Source organism: Malaya genurostris, chromosome 2 (genome assembly GCF_030247185.1).
Source record: "Malaya genurostris strain Urasoe2022 chromosome 2, Malgen_1.1, whole genome shotgun sequence".
Classification (NCBI taxonomy): domain Eukaryota; kingdom Metazoa; phylum Arthropoda; class Insecta; order Diptera; family Culicidae; genus Malaya; species Malaya genurostris.
The window spans coordinates 32,999,212-33,015,349 of record NC_080571.1 but is presented as its reverse complement, the minus strand read 5'-3'; the positions used below and the strand labels follow the sequence as shown (position 1 = coordinate 33,015,349).

Here is a 16,138-nt window from a genome sequence, read left to right as displayed (position 1 = left end):
AGTGATTAAATTGCTTTTCTGTATGAGAAAAGCAGAAATGTAAGAAATCGTTTTAATTTCAAATTCCGATTAGCCAAAACTGTAGGTGGCGATTACTTCTTCCGCTATTTTATAACGAACAACTATCGTCGTGAATTAGGATATGAAATTTTCGTGTAATGGAAATCCCGATTAACAGCGCAGAACCAGGAAATTGTTTTAATGGTATGTCGGTTGCAAACTTATGGCGGTGAACAAAATGTGAACCGTTTTCTGCATCGCAACTTGCACGCTACACTGCACAGTCCTGTGTTTGACTTACTAAAAGCAAAATTCTATTTCATCTTGCATGCTTTCAGATCGAACCGTTCGTCGTTTGAAACTACACTTCAAATGACTTTCCACTATGATTCGCTGTAATCATTAATATAGATCCAAGCCACAGCCATCAAAGAATATGTATTGCACTTTCCACGCCCTTTGATTCCAGTACGCCAGACCGGTGACATTCGACATCGGAGATTCTGGTCGTCGTTTCATCGTCAGTTCTTTGAAGATAGTTTCATATCTCATTGGTACCGCAGTCGTTCGAAGGATAACGATTCGCTGAATATTCCACTGAATTAGAATTGTTCGTCAGCTTCGACTGCATCCAATATGAGCGTCGTTGTTTCGTTCTCACACGGAGCAATTGGCGGAAAAAGTCGTTTTTGCGGTCCAGCACGACAATTAAAATTCAAACGCGTTAGCACGGGAAAGCTTAGCTCTTGCATGGTCACGATTCCGGATGGTCGGAGTAGTCCAAACTCGACTTTTGTTCTCAAAAATCTGTGATCCACGAAATGACCGGCAACGAAAAGCACTTCAAAAACAATCCGTTGCTGCCACTCCTGGGGTGACCGTGGCTTCCAACTATGAACTTTCCGTAATCGCTTAATAGTATTAATCGACTACGCTCTCCGATGTCGTTTTCAATATTTTACACAAATCTGAACATCCATATCGTAAACCAGAACCACATCACGTTCAGTGTTTGCAATTTCAACATCCAAGTTTGCTGTGCAAAAATTTACTCCAGCGATCAAATATTTACCCATCCATGTGAGTGTTTACGCGTGTGTGTGTGCGTGTGAGTGTGTTTATATTTCCTACCCATCAACTAAGCTGAAACCTGCACCCCAAGCGGCGGAACTATAGCGGGTGTGCAAGTGTTTAAATGTTTCTGCGGCAATGCCGGTGTTAAAGTAAGCGATAAACCCGTTTGTTTACTACCGACGCTAGACCCAAGCCTCAAGTTGGTCAAGTTGCAACAGCAACAGCAGCAGTGCTTACTGAGTACACATAATTACACTTTACTGATGTTTTAGGATCGGCTGACCGGCTGGCTGGCAGTTCAGGGTAAGGAAGTTTAGCCAACCGTTTAGCCATAGTTTCCATAGCACGTAATTTGTGGGCGCAAAGTGGTTAAATCTCCCGATAAGCCACCACCACCACTGAATGGGATCATCGAATCGTAACCGGTAAACACTTCTGCGCTTGAAGTATCCTTTTCATTCCAAACCTTGTGACCCAGTATCAATAGAATCACGGATCTATCACTGATGCACAGTCCTCGGGGGCTTTTGGTTTCTATTTCTAGCACGTTCCTTGCACGCCCTGATCCTGCCGGAAACAGACCATAGTCATGGCAGCGGTAACGACGCCGACGGGAAGAGCACCGCCGGTGTGGCGATGGCCGACGGAACCGCGATATTCACGGAGGAAAAACTGTTGCAAGTGCATTTTCGCTGTGAGGATGGTTTCTTCCGGTGCAACAGCACGCTGCACTGTATCGAGCAGAGACGGAACTGCGACGGGACGGCAGACTGCGACGATGGTTCCGATGAACGGGATTGCGGTGAGTCTAACTTGGATGGAACTATTTTTCAAATCGATCGGACTTTGTTTAAAACTTTTGAAACGATCCATCTTGCCATTGTTTGAATCGCTCAATTAATACTCATCACAAGTAATATTGATGGTTCGTTACATTGTTTATTTTAGAGTTGAAAGTCGCGACATCCGACATCTTTCAGAGCAAACATTGGCTGCTCAAAAGTAATTTGTAAAGGGTATTTCGATAAAAAAAATGGTCAAGCTAGAATGTATGTGACAATCCAACTGTGCGTTTTTTTCATGGTTTTCAGTATGAAAAAGAAACATTTTATCCATGCTTAAATTTTAGCTATTGCAAATTAACTGGCCTTTAGTTATTTTTTAGTTTGTTTTTCGTTATGAGCATTTCCTGTCCTAATTTTGAAGGCTTGTAACGTAGTTATTTTTTGATGGATTTATATAATTTAACTATAAATAGATTCAGAACCATTCAACTTAAACATATTAGGCAACGTCGCTTAAGTATTTCAATAGTATCCCGATCAACAAGGGAGAACAAAATTGTATCTGGGGTTGTTTTGTTTTTTCTATCTAAATTAGTCATAATCTTGGCCTCGTCAATAGTTAAAATAACAAACATTATATCTCAATTTAACCTAGGTGATAACAAAATTGTTACAAACCTTGATATGTAAATATCAATATTATATCTAAATTAGTTACAAATTTAGTACGAATTATAAGCTGTTATTGCTCATTTTCTGGGGGGAAAGGCTTTACCGTGCAATTCTAAAACTAGATTTCGCGAAGTGAGATGAAATTGCATACCTTTTGGCGATTTGATTTGCCATAAAAAAGTCATGCACAATTAAGCGACTGGTTCCAAACCGGGAAGTTTTGAGTTGCCAACATATGCTACGATTGCATCGGGGCATGAGAACCAACTGAGGTTGGAAGGATATATTGGCATCATATAATAACTAGTGTAAGACCATATTACTACAAAAATAGTCTATCGCTCTTCTCGTTCACTCTTTCGTCGTTTCCTTCCAACCGGCATATGAATGACAAAAGGGCTATTTTAGAACTATGAGCAAGCTTTTTTTTTGGTACTGAAGAATAGTTGTAAATGAACGGAAATGACTAAATTCAGTGAAACAAAACTACCTTATAGAATCTGAGGAAATTAACTAGTGAATTGATAGTTTCAGTTTTTTATTCTTTGTAGCAAGAGGGCCGACTTTCCAATAACATTCGAATCAGTTCGCTCGTTCAGTTGAAATAGTGAATTTTCTGTCGGTTCTCTGTGTGTGTGTGTGTGTTTCGTATGTGTATGTGTGTATTGGCGGGCATATTTGAATAAAATGTTATCTTCATTTTCTCGGAGATGACTGAATCGATTTTCGTAAATTTATATTAGAATAAAAATTCGTTTGAAAGACAGTGAAAAATTAGAAGAAGTGTATATAACATTGATTCGAATAGCAAGTTTTTATGACTGATCATCAACCAATTACTTAGTCACATTAGTTTGCGATATCCGCTGCCAGAAGTCCAGCAAGTAATGTTCAAAAACCATCAAATACATGAATAGTTATTTAAAAAAAAAGAGAAAAAGTCACTTGCTTATACGCCCTTTTGAAAAATTAACCGAGAATTGAACTTTTATTCCGGTTTGATTGTTAAATATCTACCTAGATTGACTCACAGAAAAATGATTCAAATGGAAAATCTCATAATGTGGGTCGGTTGCTTCAAACCAGGGGTTCCCAAAGTGGTCGATATAGACCCCTTGGGGTCGACATCCTTTTTGCGGGGGTCGACGTAAACGAAAACTGACTATGGGGGTCGACGAGGTCTAGAAATCGACCCCCTATTGTTTGATATAAGTTGTAATTTGAAATATTTACGCTAAAAAGTTATGTTTATTTGACCAACCGCAGAAATATGTAAGTATTTTACATCAATATTAAAAAAGCAAGAAATTGAATTTCAAGGGAATTTGTTGATGGGGGTCTGAGGCCTATGTTAATTTTAGTAAAGGGGTCCATGGCCCAAAATAGTTTGGGAACCCCTGCTTTAAACTCTAAATTGCAAATTTCGAATCCCAGCTCATGGTTCCAAATTGGAAGTAATCAAAGTACTATGAAATGAGGCAATCATAAATTTATCAGATATGGATAGATTGAACTTTTCAAATCAAAGGTTTTATAGTGCGATAAATCGTTTTTGTCTGATTCATGATTAAGGCCCGTACCCAGGATTTCTTTTCGGGAGGGGCCCAAAGATAAAAGAATTATTTTACTGGAGATTGCTCATGTACCTAATTCTTTGTGTGCCTGTTACAGGTGTTATACTTCAAACTTTTCCATTGGAACAGATATTGCATTACATTTAATCACGTTTACTGTCTTGTAATTTGTGTAACACATGTCTGAGACCTTCTAAATAATTATATATCTGTTTTTGATTTAGGGAGGGACCAGGGACTGAGTTTAGATTTAGGTGTTGAGTCCAGTTTAGAATTTGTTTTTCGTTTATTGCAGCGTCACTTTTGAATAAGTTTTGAAATTTTATACACTTATCACTCTGTGATTTCGGAAACAAAAATCGGTCACCAATAATCCACTTTTTCCAATATTTATTAGTCGAGATTTGAAGCTTTTGCCTTACCTTTCTTTGTACGTAAGAGAAAAAGCGAAAAATCATCTTGAAGAATATTTATTTTCAACATAAAATTAAGATTTGAATAAAAACTTTACACAATTTAAGTAGGAGTTACTTAGGAACGTTCTCAAATTTAAATTTTTTTTTCGTCATTTCGAAATCAAATATCAAATATCAAATTATTGTTTTCAAAAGCATTTTCAGGAAAATATGTTTGTTACTGCTCTTTGTTGAAGTATAGCATTTTTCGGGTTGAAAGTCAAAAACATGATCGACAAAAGTGTTTGAGCTCTTTTTTCTCAATTCTCTAGTATAGTTTTATCTGAAATATAACGGCCCTTAATATAATATCTGGACTTGCTATAATCTTAATAAAATCTGAATGTTTGCTTCTGATTTAGAATCATATTTATAGCATAATGAGATATAAATATTAAGATCATATATAATTTTAATAGAATCCTGTTATGCTCTGTTGATCGGGATACCATTGAAAAGTCGATTTGAATTGGCTTATGTTTTCACGAGTCATACAGAGCTTGCCATAATGATGTCATCCTTTTGACCTTACGAACTATCGCACAAAAGGGAATTTCCAAATACCCATTTGCTTGCAAAAAAATCGCTTTTGCATTGTGTGCGATGTGTGGATGCCATTTTCTGCCTGATCCACACCGTCAGGGGCGGCAAGTTCCATGAAATATTGGCGCACACTTAAATTTTATTGCTGAATCTCGGCAAAAAATGCCGAAATTTGCACAGCCGAGTGCTCGGTAATCATCTCGGCAAAATAATAATTACTGAGCTTCTCGGCAATACAGCTTTACGTCAAACCAACTAAAAATTAATAAATCGTAATACCAAATTTGTTAACTGTCAATTATTGCCGAACTTGTCAGCAGCAATTCTCCTGTTAGCTCGGCAAAAGCGATTATGAACGAATAATGAATTGCCGAGTCATCAGTAATCGAACGTAGAAATGATTTTTCTTTATTGTATTAAATGAAATGAAATTTTTCCTATCGTATATAATATATATCACTAAAGCTACTGTTGAGAAAAGGGGGTGTTTTTTAATGTCTATTTTAATGCAGTACACGAAAGAAAACACCACGGTTAAAGACAATTATTACCAGTGCTCTGGAAATAAGAAGACTTTTGTAAGTATATATGAACAGCAGAGTTTTTTATTTCACTTACCTTTTCAAGAAATATAAGAATCTCTTTCCTGCATCCAATATATATATTTTCCCGCTCCACCAGCAATGGCTAAGTGGTGTTTTGCAAATTCGATAAGAGATATTAAATGACAAGTGTCTCACCGAGTTTCAGTTCGAAATCTCGGCAAATGGATTTGCTGATTTCGGTATATTTGTTGTTTACTGACAAGCTCAGCTAAATATTTTTCCAAACTTCGGCAGAAGAACGCGCTTTACCGAGATATCAGAATATTACATTTACGAATTTCGGAAAAGAGCATAACGATTAGTAAAATTTCGTGTTGCCGATCTAATCTGCCGAGCTCGAGAATCTGTTTTAAGTATGTGGGGCACAAAAAAAAGGCGGGTGGGTAATAATAATAATAATAATAATAATAATAATAATAATAATAATAATAATAATAATAATAATAATAATAATAATAATAATAATAATAATAATAAAAATAATAATAATAATAATAATAATAATAATAATGATAATAATAATATTAATAATAATAATAATAATAATAATAATAAAAATAATAATATTAAAGATTAATCTGTATATATGGCAACACTGTTTCGCATGGCATATTTTCACACGACCCCATACTAGTATAAAGATGTGTTCAACATCATCACTTTCGCTTTCGCATTGCCGTTCGTAATTGAATGTGTTAGTGACGGTACAAATAATTTTAATTTCCATCTTGATGAATCTTTTGGTAGGAAATAATGAAAGTTTAATTAACTCTTAATGATTATCTGTGGTACTAAAAAGTGCCTTGAATTGTCACAATCAACAAGATCTGAGATGGTTCTCGTGTGTGTCTTGTTTCGGCAACAGTTGCTCAGAAAATGGTAGGAAAGCGACAAAATTCAACTAGTTCTTTATGATGATCTTTAGCATTGAAAAGTGCTTTGAATTTTCTGAAAAGCACTGAAAAGTGCTTTGAATGGGCCTTGCTGGAATTTTTGGCTTCCTTTCCACTGGTTTTCAATGCCAGACGGTGTCTCGTGCGTTCAGAGTAGCTGCTTTAACTTAAATGATGCCATTTCTCACATGACATTTCGTTTTATACCAGCTACTGGCAGCGGTGTACGGACAGCCCCTTCGACAAGACAAAATTCCTTTTTCTGTTCACAGAAAGGGAAACAGTGAGACGACATAAAAGAGAGAGTTAGTAGAGCGGCAGCCAGTAATACTGAATTGACTGTCTAGTTGTAACAGTATCTCATGGAATTTTTACGCAGAAACACACACACAGGAGGAACAGTTAAGGGCAAGGCAAAGTCCCACTCGAACCGTGCTGGTCTGCAGTTCCCAGTTGGCAGAATCCATCCGGAAGGGAAACTACGCCGAGCGAGTCGGTACCGGTGCACCGGTTTCTCTGGTGACAGTGATGGAGTACTTGGCTGCCGAAGTGTTGGAATTGGCCGGTAACGCTGCCCGTGACAACAAGAAAACGAGAATCATCCCTCGCCATCTGCACCTGACCATCCGTAATGACGAGGAGTTGAACAAAAACCCCGCCCTTTTCAGGATGACCACATCACTGTGATAAAGAAATATTTAAGATTGCTTTAAGTTTAGCCAGTTCTGATACGCCTAGAAAGTAGAATGCGCAAATCAAGTGGAAACCTTTGTTCTGACAATTTGTTATATTTTTTTTATTTAAAAGATATTTTTATTCAGGCCTATTTGCGTACAAACTTTTAGCCGATTGAGCCGATTTTTTAAATATTTTTTTTTGAGTTGGATCTCGTTGTCACCCTTTTTCTAGGGGGAGAGGAGCTTCCATTTCCCCCCTGCGAGGATTGGGGCACTTAGTTCGTGGTTCGTCTCGTCTTCCATTGCCGCATCGATGGTATTGTTGTCGATTTCCGTCTTCTTTTCGTTGCTAGTTGCTGTAGATGCACCTTGTTGTGCATTGGTTGCAATTGCTGGTTGGTTGGAGGGTAAGTCGCAACAACCTACCTCTAGCAAGCTACGCATAAGACTGAAATGTTAGCTATAATTTCGCTTCTATTTGTAGATTCGCGTGCTTCCAACAGCTTTGCTTTTGCTTCGATTGACCAATCAGAGCGCTGCTTTCCCTTTGATATATCGCTTACTCCTTCAAAACCTTCGACTATGGCAGAGAAATCCGGTATGCCGGAGATTTTTTGCAGCCAAAATAGGACACTGCTAGCTATTAATCAACATTTCAATGATATAAAATTAAAAATACATGGCTATGAACATTCAAATCGATACGTAGAAATATTTCCAATCAAATGGTGACATAATATTAATAATTAATACAAAATTGACTGAGTTGTAATTGTTCAAAACCTGACCACATTTCTACGTGTATTTTTCTTGAGTTTCTAGTTTGCATCGCTATATAGAAAACAAAAATGTGTTCCACATTAAAAGTGCTTTGAATGGGCCTTGCTGGACTTTTTGGCTGCCATTCTACCGGTTTTCGGTGCCATCGTGCTGACGAAGTCTCGTACGTTCAGAGTAGCTGCTTTAACTTAAATGACGCTATTTCTCACATCACATTTCATTTTATACCTGCTACTGGCAGCGATGTACGGACAGCCCCTTTGCAAAAATTCCTTTTCCTGTTCGCAGATGCAGACATCTCGCGTTCTGATTGGCTGGTGCTGTCATGGATTAAATCAAACAGGTTTGTCAATAGTGTACTATTGAAAAACTTCAATGTTGTTGCAATACACGTTCTAGTTCAAAATTTTCGATTCTAATGGTAGTTAGATTATATAAATCCTTCCACAGAACACTGAGCTATGAGCTTTCAAAATACGAGAAAGGCGAACGCGCCTTATGAATTATCCTCTTTGATACTCGTTTATACCAAACATTTCAGAAAAGTTTAATTTTGAACTATTTGAGATTTGTCACACAACTGAAAATTTTATCATAAAATTGTGATCATATTTCCGATGGCATGTAGCAAGAATTATGTTGATTCATTAGATACAACAGGAGATATTCACAATCAAAAACTTATCACTCTCTCAGAGGGTAAGTTTTGAAAAGGCGCGCCATAGTAAAGTAATTCATATTCAGTCGACAAAAAGCAACCAAGTAAGCTAGTTTAGTTTCTCTTCCGAATGTTGTGACACAATGACAAACATTTTCCTTACTATTTCAGTAATAACCAATATTCGAAAGTGGAACAGTATAGTACATTTAACATTGTAGTAAATTAGTTTAAAAATTTTAGTAACTTTGTTATGAAATATGAACGATTAAAATATGACATCATAAGATATTTCTGGCAAGTTTTCAAATATTTATTCCAGTTGCCAAAATATTGGAAGGGCATGGTCATCTTTTGGAGGGGTAAAAAGTGATCAGCCCCCCCCCATATTTGCCGCCCCTGCACACCGTGTTCCTTTGAGTATATTGAGTATCAATTAGCTGTTGATTTTGATTCTCCAGTATCTAGCAGAAAATTTAGAAAGTTCGATTATAGATTTTTCAGACCTAATTTGAAGCGCTTGTATTTCGGTGACTTGTTGATGGAACTGACATATTTAACTTGATTTGAAAGCATTACTTCAATATTGTACGCATACAATTGGATTGATTTTTCGACGGGGTTGTGTGCATACTGGGATTTTCATTTACGAACGAAACGGTGACTGGCAAATGGATAGCCTTCCAGCATGAGCCCTTAGCTATACTTAAAGAGTGTATCGAAAATAAGCTATCCACAAATTTTTCTTCCAAATTATGATAAAAACGATAAATTTATACCCTTTTCCGCAAGCCAATTGAGAGTGGTTTTGGCGTAGTGAGCCGACGCAAAATCCGGCCAAAAGAGTGGAGGTGTACTATGCTTCTTATATAAAGGCAGCAATCTGTTCTGGAGACACTCAGATCGATAGATTTCTGCATTTATAGTTCCGGTAGTGTGAAAAAAATTGACTTTAAAACACAGGAACATATTGCTTACCATACCAGTACCTTTCGACCGAATTCTTCTTTTTGAATCGACCTGTCCGCATCGCTTACATCCTCCCCAACGACGACAGTTAAGTATTGTGAACCTGGAAGGGTTTTTGAGTCCTCCTTTACATAAGTCTCATCGTCCATCAAAACGCATGCACCCAGACACTAAAAAACAAAAAGACGCGAATACAATTTCCGGACCCTTGTTGCTGCTCGCTTCTTCTGTTCTACACTTTGTTTCGAGATTTTTTGCTTCTTGTAGGTCTTCAGGTGATTTGCCTCTTGATACGCTGGATCATTTCAACACTCGTTCCTGGTTTTTTGGCCAAATCACGTATTGAAATTGATTTGTTCTTCATGATTAGACATACCACTTTCTGGTCCAGTTTCAGGTTGGAGGAACCGGGTTTTCTGCCTCTTCCTGGTAGCTCATCCAAAGAGTATTGTTCCCCAAACTTATTAATGATGGCTTCAACACTGGCATGATAAATTCCAAACCGCTTCGTCAATTTTCGCATAGTAATACCCTTCTCACTTTGCCATGTGTCCAGAGAACCTTAATTTTCACTTCCTTTTGAATACGCGACATTTTGAAAACGCAGAATTTCAACCGCACAAACGTAAACAAACGAAAGCTGACAGCTAAACGCACAGCATGCTGTGATCTGAGCATAAAAAACCATCACAAATACATGCGTACAAAACAAATGTATATGGATAGCTTATTTTCGATACACTCCTTATCATTACTGCATTGAAAAAAATGGTTTCACCAATACTGTTACATATCTTTTTTGCTGGTTTCTATCCATCGTGACCTTAATTATTTTAAAATTCTCATGTGACTGAGAACACGAAATAAAAACTGCGCGTCCTTGAACCAGCACAAAGATTTTTGGAGAAAATATATTCTTGTAAATAGGCCTCAATCATTTAGATTTGTGTTATGCGTTGCTCGAAAGATTCAAAATCCGATGTTTAATACTTTTTATAATAATTTTCTCCTGTTGTACACTTGTTTCTGCATCAATCACGCTATGATACGTCACAATGATCATATTAATTTAGACAGAAAATTATACTTCGCATTTTAGACAACACTATAATTCAATAGGAACAAGATTAACGGTTAGTCTAGACTCAAGTTTCGTCTGTGTTGCGATTCTTCTTAGGTGGAATTATTTTGGCATGCCAAATAAGATTTTTTGATATTTTTTATTGTGTTTATGTAATGTGGATACTGTCATATTATTGTAAAATTAAGCTGTTTACCGGATGCTACCAATTTTGCATCGAATCGACGCCATCACAACTTTATCTCTGCGGAATCTCGTCGTTTTCAAGTTGGCAGCTACCCAAATTCGACCAAAGCTGAGACCGGATTCCGTCTGGAATCAATACTAAAACCGGTAGTTTCTCGGTAGCTGCTTGAAGATGGAATTTAGTTTGCTGCTTGCTCACTCTCGGGGAACCATAAGATTATGGGTTTATCGATGACTAAAATCAGTGCTTCCCGGCGGTAGCAGCTGCAAATGATTTGTTGTTTATTACAGCTAATTTCTGGTTGCAGACATTCATTTGTTGGCTGCTGGACAGTGCATAGATTGAAACACAAATCGAAATTCATTTGTCAATCATATTCTGTGTGACAGCAGATTTGCTAAAAATCAGAAAGAAATTGAGCCTCCTTGAATTTCTGTAGAAAATTCATTCAATTTAAAGATCCAAACAGGTCTGATGATTAATATTCGAAAGTCGTAGTCCTCTAGTCCCATGGGGAAACATCAATACATTGAAATCACATCACAGACTAACAGACATGACAGTATGAGTAAATTCTTATAAAAAATAATTTTTCGTGATGCACTAGCTCCATCTATATTGTACTGCGCGAAATATTTACTATCTGTACGCCCCTTGTGTTATGTAAAAGTTTTTTTACTAGTTGGTTTCCCCTCGTTTGTCAACATCGATCAGCTGCTTGCAGGGATGCCTGATTTCATCAAAATATTTGAAAATGAATCGTCACAATAAAGTATTCGATTACGTTGATAAAATATTTAACTTTTTCGCGATGTTGGAAGGTAACCATTTATTTGACTCAACGTTGTTCATCTAGACTATTTTTTATTGTGTTGGTAGTTTTCACCAGAAGTTAAGTGGCGGCAGACCAGAAGCAAGTAAATATTGTAACAAAACGGGTTCGATTTTGTCTTGCGTTGGAGGATGAGAAATAGGCACAATTATGTATATAGTTTTGGCAATTTGTATTAAATCTGTATCCTGCATGAAATTCGCATGGACGTATACAAATCAATACATTACAGGTAATTCTGTTTGAATGGCAACTCTGTCGGTAAATGAAAAAAATCAACACAGTCTAGATGACAGACAGGATGTTTTTGATAGGGTAACATGGCGCCATCATGACACATGTGAGTATTGTCCCAAATAAAGGAATATTCGAAATGACCGTTAAAATGATTGAAGAATCTAATTTGAGTGTCCTGTCTGTTAGTCTGTGATCACATCGCAGTATTTGTGTTTTCCAAGACTACCCAAAGATTGATTATCTTGGCAGTATTACCTGCTAATGGTGTCACTACTGGTGCATTTGTTTTTGTGGTATCTATGAAAACTTCGCTTGCCGGTGACCCTAACAAAGAAGATACCCTATTAGAAAAAAATCGTTCAACGGTGGTCTTTTGTTGGTCCAATGAAAGTCCAATCAATCGTTCAACGAGAGGCCAACATGGGTCCTTCGTTTGCCGATTTTGAAACAGACCGTTGAACCGAATGCCATTTTTTTCGTTCAACAATTCCGGCAGATAGAGGTTAATCGTTTAGCCATTTTTAATATGAGCAGTTGGAGCCTCGTTGGACTAGTTTTATTGGAGAATTTCTGAAGTTTTTTCTACTTATTTTTTTTGAACTAACACTGCATACCTGTACAATACTTCTACTTCACGTAGAATAACAATAATTTTTCTTTCTATATGAAGGTAACATCTAATTTTCACACTATTTTTGTAAGAAAAAAAACAACAACAAACCGATCCAGCAAACTGAATGAATATATCGTGCAGTATATCGTTCCACGAGCGCTCAACGCTTGCTGAGAGGGTATTTTACCAACCACCTCACCACAGTTGATGACGATTCTCACGTAAAAAAGACACTAAACATAACAGCAATGTCGTTGTTTCTGTAATTAATTTTTGGTGAAAAATAACAGCAAAAAGTGTATGATTTATCATAACAGAGGTTGTGATTCCTGACAGCAGTTATGGCGTGTGACCCACTGAAACACTGATTTCCCGTTTTTGTTTTGTACCTTTCTTTCGCAGATGATGAAGTCGACTCATCCTTTTGGGATCACTTTTTCCGCAAGCGTCCGGCTGCCCTGAACGACCATCTGCCGTTCACTTCCTGTGGTAAGTTTGATTAATCGATCAGCTGATGCTGTGGATTTTTTTTTCATCTCTCTCCCTCTCTATCTCATTTCTCGACTTGTGTCAATGAATATCCGGATGCCAATGTGAACTTTTTTCAGTTTCGGTTGAGAGCTTTACTGTCCACACGATGCGACATTTTGCCGGCTGATGTTGCTCGGTCCGTTGCACAGTGGACAGAAAAGTATAGAAAATGCGACTATATCTAATAATTCGATGGAAATTTCCGCGCACAGCGAGCCACGTGGTTTTACGCGACCTACTGGGTGGCCAAGAAAGTTTTGATATTTTCGGTTACAAGTTTGACTACATTAAATAAAATCCAAGTAAGTTACCGCTTGTTTGGCAGCCTTTTTGAGCCGATTTTATTTCTCTCTCATGTTTCGTTACGTTACCAGGGAACTAAAATAGCGCCGCCATAGAAATCCACTTACGTTCACAAAAATTACATTCACTTCATTTTTATCCATGCTTTTGAAGGCGAGATATTCAATGAACAAGTTGAAAGACGGCGTTTTCAGCTATGCAATTTTTCCCTCAGAAAAAAGACTTTCCCGACCGCCTAAAGACAATGAATCATTCTGAAATTTTCACAGAATATTCTAAACTAATTTTCTAAGAGATTGTCAGTTGGGTTTTTTGATATTCGTCACCGTTTCTGAGAAAATCAGATTTGAAGCGTGAAAATAGTCCTCTAAAACACACAGGCCTCAGCCCTTAACGCTCATGGGGAAATTTTTTTTCCTTCTATAAAAATCGTAATGGATTCTTTAATTACTATTAAACCGTTAAAACTTTTTAACTGTTTCCCGTGGGTAGTGATTTAAAGTAGAAACCAAAAATCAACATTCACATGAATGAAACTGGCATGTACATAGCCAAATATTTTTAGGTTTGTGATAATACAATGATGGCATGTCAGCTGTTTTTCAAAGAAGGGCGAATCTAACATTGACAGCAAATGGAGAAAAACGTCGATGAATGTTTGTTTCGACTTTGGTTTCAAATCCTTTTTAGAAATTATCGTATATTCTCAGATCAATTTTTGATTACTCGATGAACTGTTGGTTTATTTTTAAAATGCACGCAAATTTTACCAGTTTCCTTCTATATCCACTGAATAAATCAACATTAAAAGACTTTCGCCCTTTTTCGATTTGTTTACTTTTATGCATCCTGTGTTAATTATGAAATGCATTTTTCGTCAAATTCGTTCGTTTTCGCGACTAAGAAAAATCTGCGGGTAATTTTTTATTGTCTCATTTACTATCTCCAGTAGTGAAGCTCCGGAAACCATCCAAAATAAAAAAAATAAATAGTTTCGCCCTTCGTTACTAGCAATTGAGGTATCGCCCTGTTTGTTGACATGGAACACGGAGGGCGAAACTTACGTAAACAAATGGAATGACAGTTTCGCCCTTTATAGTTCTTTGTATTACTAAGATTAAGATTTTAGTAGAATCCTAAATTTTTGGCAAAATTGTAGGATTTTGAAGCATTTATTGGTAGGTGAGAGAATCTCGATTTGTTTACTTTTGTAAGATTCGTCCTTCAAAAAGCAGCCGATGTGGGGTTTTTTAACCGCCTTCAATTTTTGGTTTTCAACATAAAAACAATGATGGTGAGTTGAATTTCAGTTCCCTAAAAAATAAAGGGGTTTAAGCGAAAGATGAAGAGTAAAATGGATAGAGGTTTCATCCGAGCCATCAAATTAAAAAGTTTAAACGATTTGACTATCTTTGGTTTGTTTGAAAGCTACTCATGACTAGTGCGGTAAAATTTCATTTTATATCCAATATTATTGAATGAAAATGATATTTATGGCCATTGGCTGTCTGCATATCTGTCAGTATGACTTTTGCTGTCATACTCAATTGAAGCTCCTAGAATTCATCGCCAATTGAATGATCGTTTCAAGTTCCAAGTAGTCTACCTGCTTCATTGTCTTCACTATTGGTAGTGAGCAAGTTCGAATGAATAGACATGAACATCAACTCGATAATAAAAATTCTCTCCAGCCAGAATCGTGAAAGGAAGGTTCTCATTTCAGTTTTCGTTTGTCATTCCATTTTTTTACTCTCCGAACAATTTGTCTGAAAATGGGTCTAGCTATGCGTGTGAAAAATGCGTAATTTCAAACTCACATGAGATGAATCGCGTAACTACGGAAATCTGCGTAAAATAAAACACATAACTTCGGGAGTCTGCGTACAAAGTTAAAAGATCGTTTAATTTTGGAAATCTTCGGAAATCCGCACAAAAAAGTGCGTTATTTCGAAAATTTGCATAGCTTCAGAAAATCCGCGTAAAACAAATCAAATATGTTCGAAGATCCACGTTAAAAAACTGAGTAATTTTGGAAATCCGCGTAAATGCGATTGAGTAACTTCTGAAATTCGTGCTTAAAAACCATTTATATTTGGAAATTCGCATAACTTCGAGAATCCGTGATAGAGAAAAACTCGCGTAACTGCGTAAATCTGCGTTTGATGAACAAAACGCGTAAATTCGAAAAATTTGAAATTGAACAACTTCTTAAATTCGCGCTGAAAAACTACCCATCTACGGAAATCCGTGTAAAAAACTCGTGGTGTCGAAAATCCTCTTTAAAAACGCGCTTAGCTTTAAAAATTCCCAGAAAAAGAATCACGTAACTTTAGAAATCCGCGTAAAACACAACATGTAATTTTGGAAATCTGTGTACAATTAAACGTCCCACGTTGGAAATTGGCGTTAGAAGAAATCGCATAATTTTTTGAATCTGCGTTTGAAATTTCTCGTAGATTCAGAAACTCGCATAGCTCTGGAAATTCGTGTGGAAAGTAAACACGTTGCTTCGGAAATTAAAATAAAAAGAACCACGTAACTATCCTCGCAAAAAAAACCACATAACCTCAAAAATCTGCGTAAAAAAACGCCTATCTTCGGAAATCCGCGTAACTTTGGGAATTCGTGTGAAAAAAAGAGGTTACATCAGAAAACCCATTAAAAAGAAT

At 36.9% G+C, this 16,138-nt stretch overlaps 1 protein-coding gene across 3 annotated transcripts in view; it reads left to right on the top strand.

The window, feature by feature from the left end:
* LOC131432982 (relaxin receptor 2-like) overlaps positions 1–16,138 on the top strand; it is a 229,806-nt gene that overhangs the window by 75,602 nt on the left and 138,066 nt on the right. For 2 of the 3 annotated variants that reach the window (XM_058599677.1, XM_058599675.1), the window contains exons 3-4: positions 1,589–1,876; positions 13,038–13,124. In XM_058599677.1, the coding sequence (XP_058455660.1) occupies positions 1,589–1,876; positions 13,038–13,124 (375 nt within the window). The remainder of the gene's footprint in view (positions 1–1,588; positions 1,877–13,037; positions 13,125–16,138) is intronic. The other variant, XM_058599676.1, reaches the window with a different exon arrangement.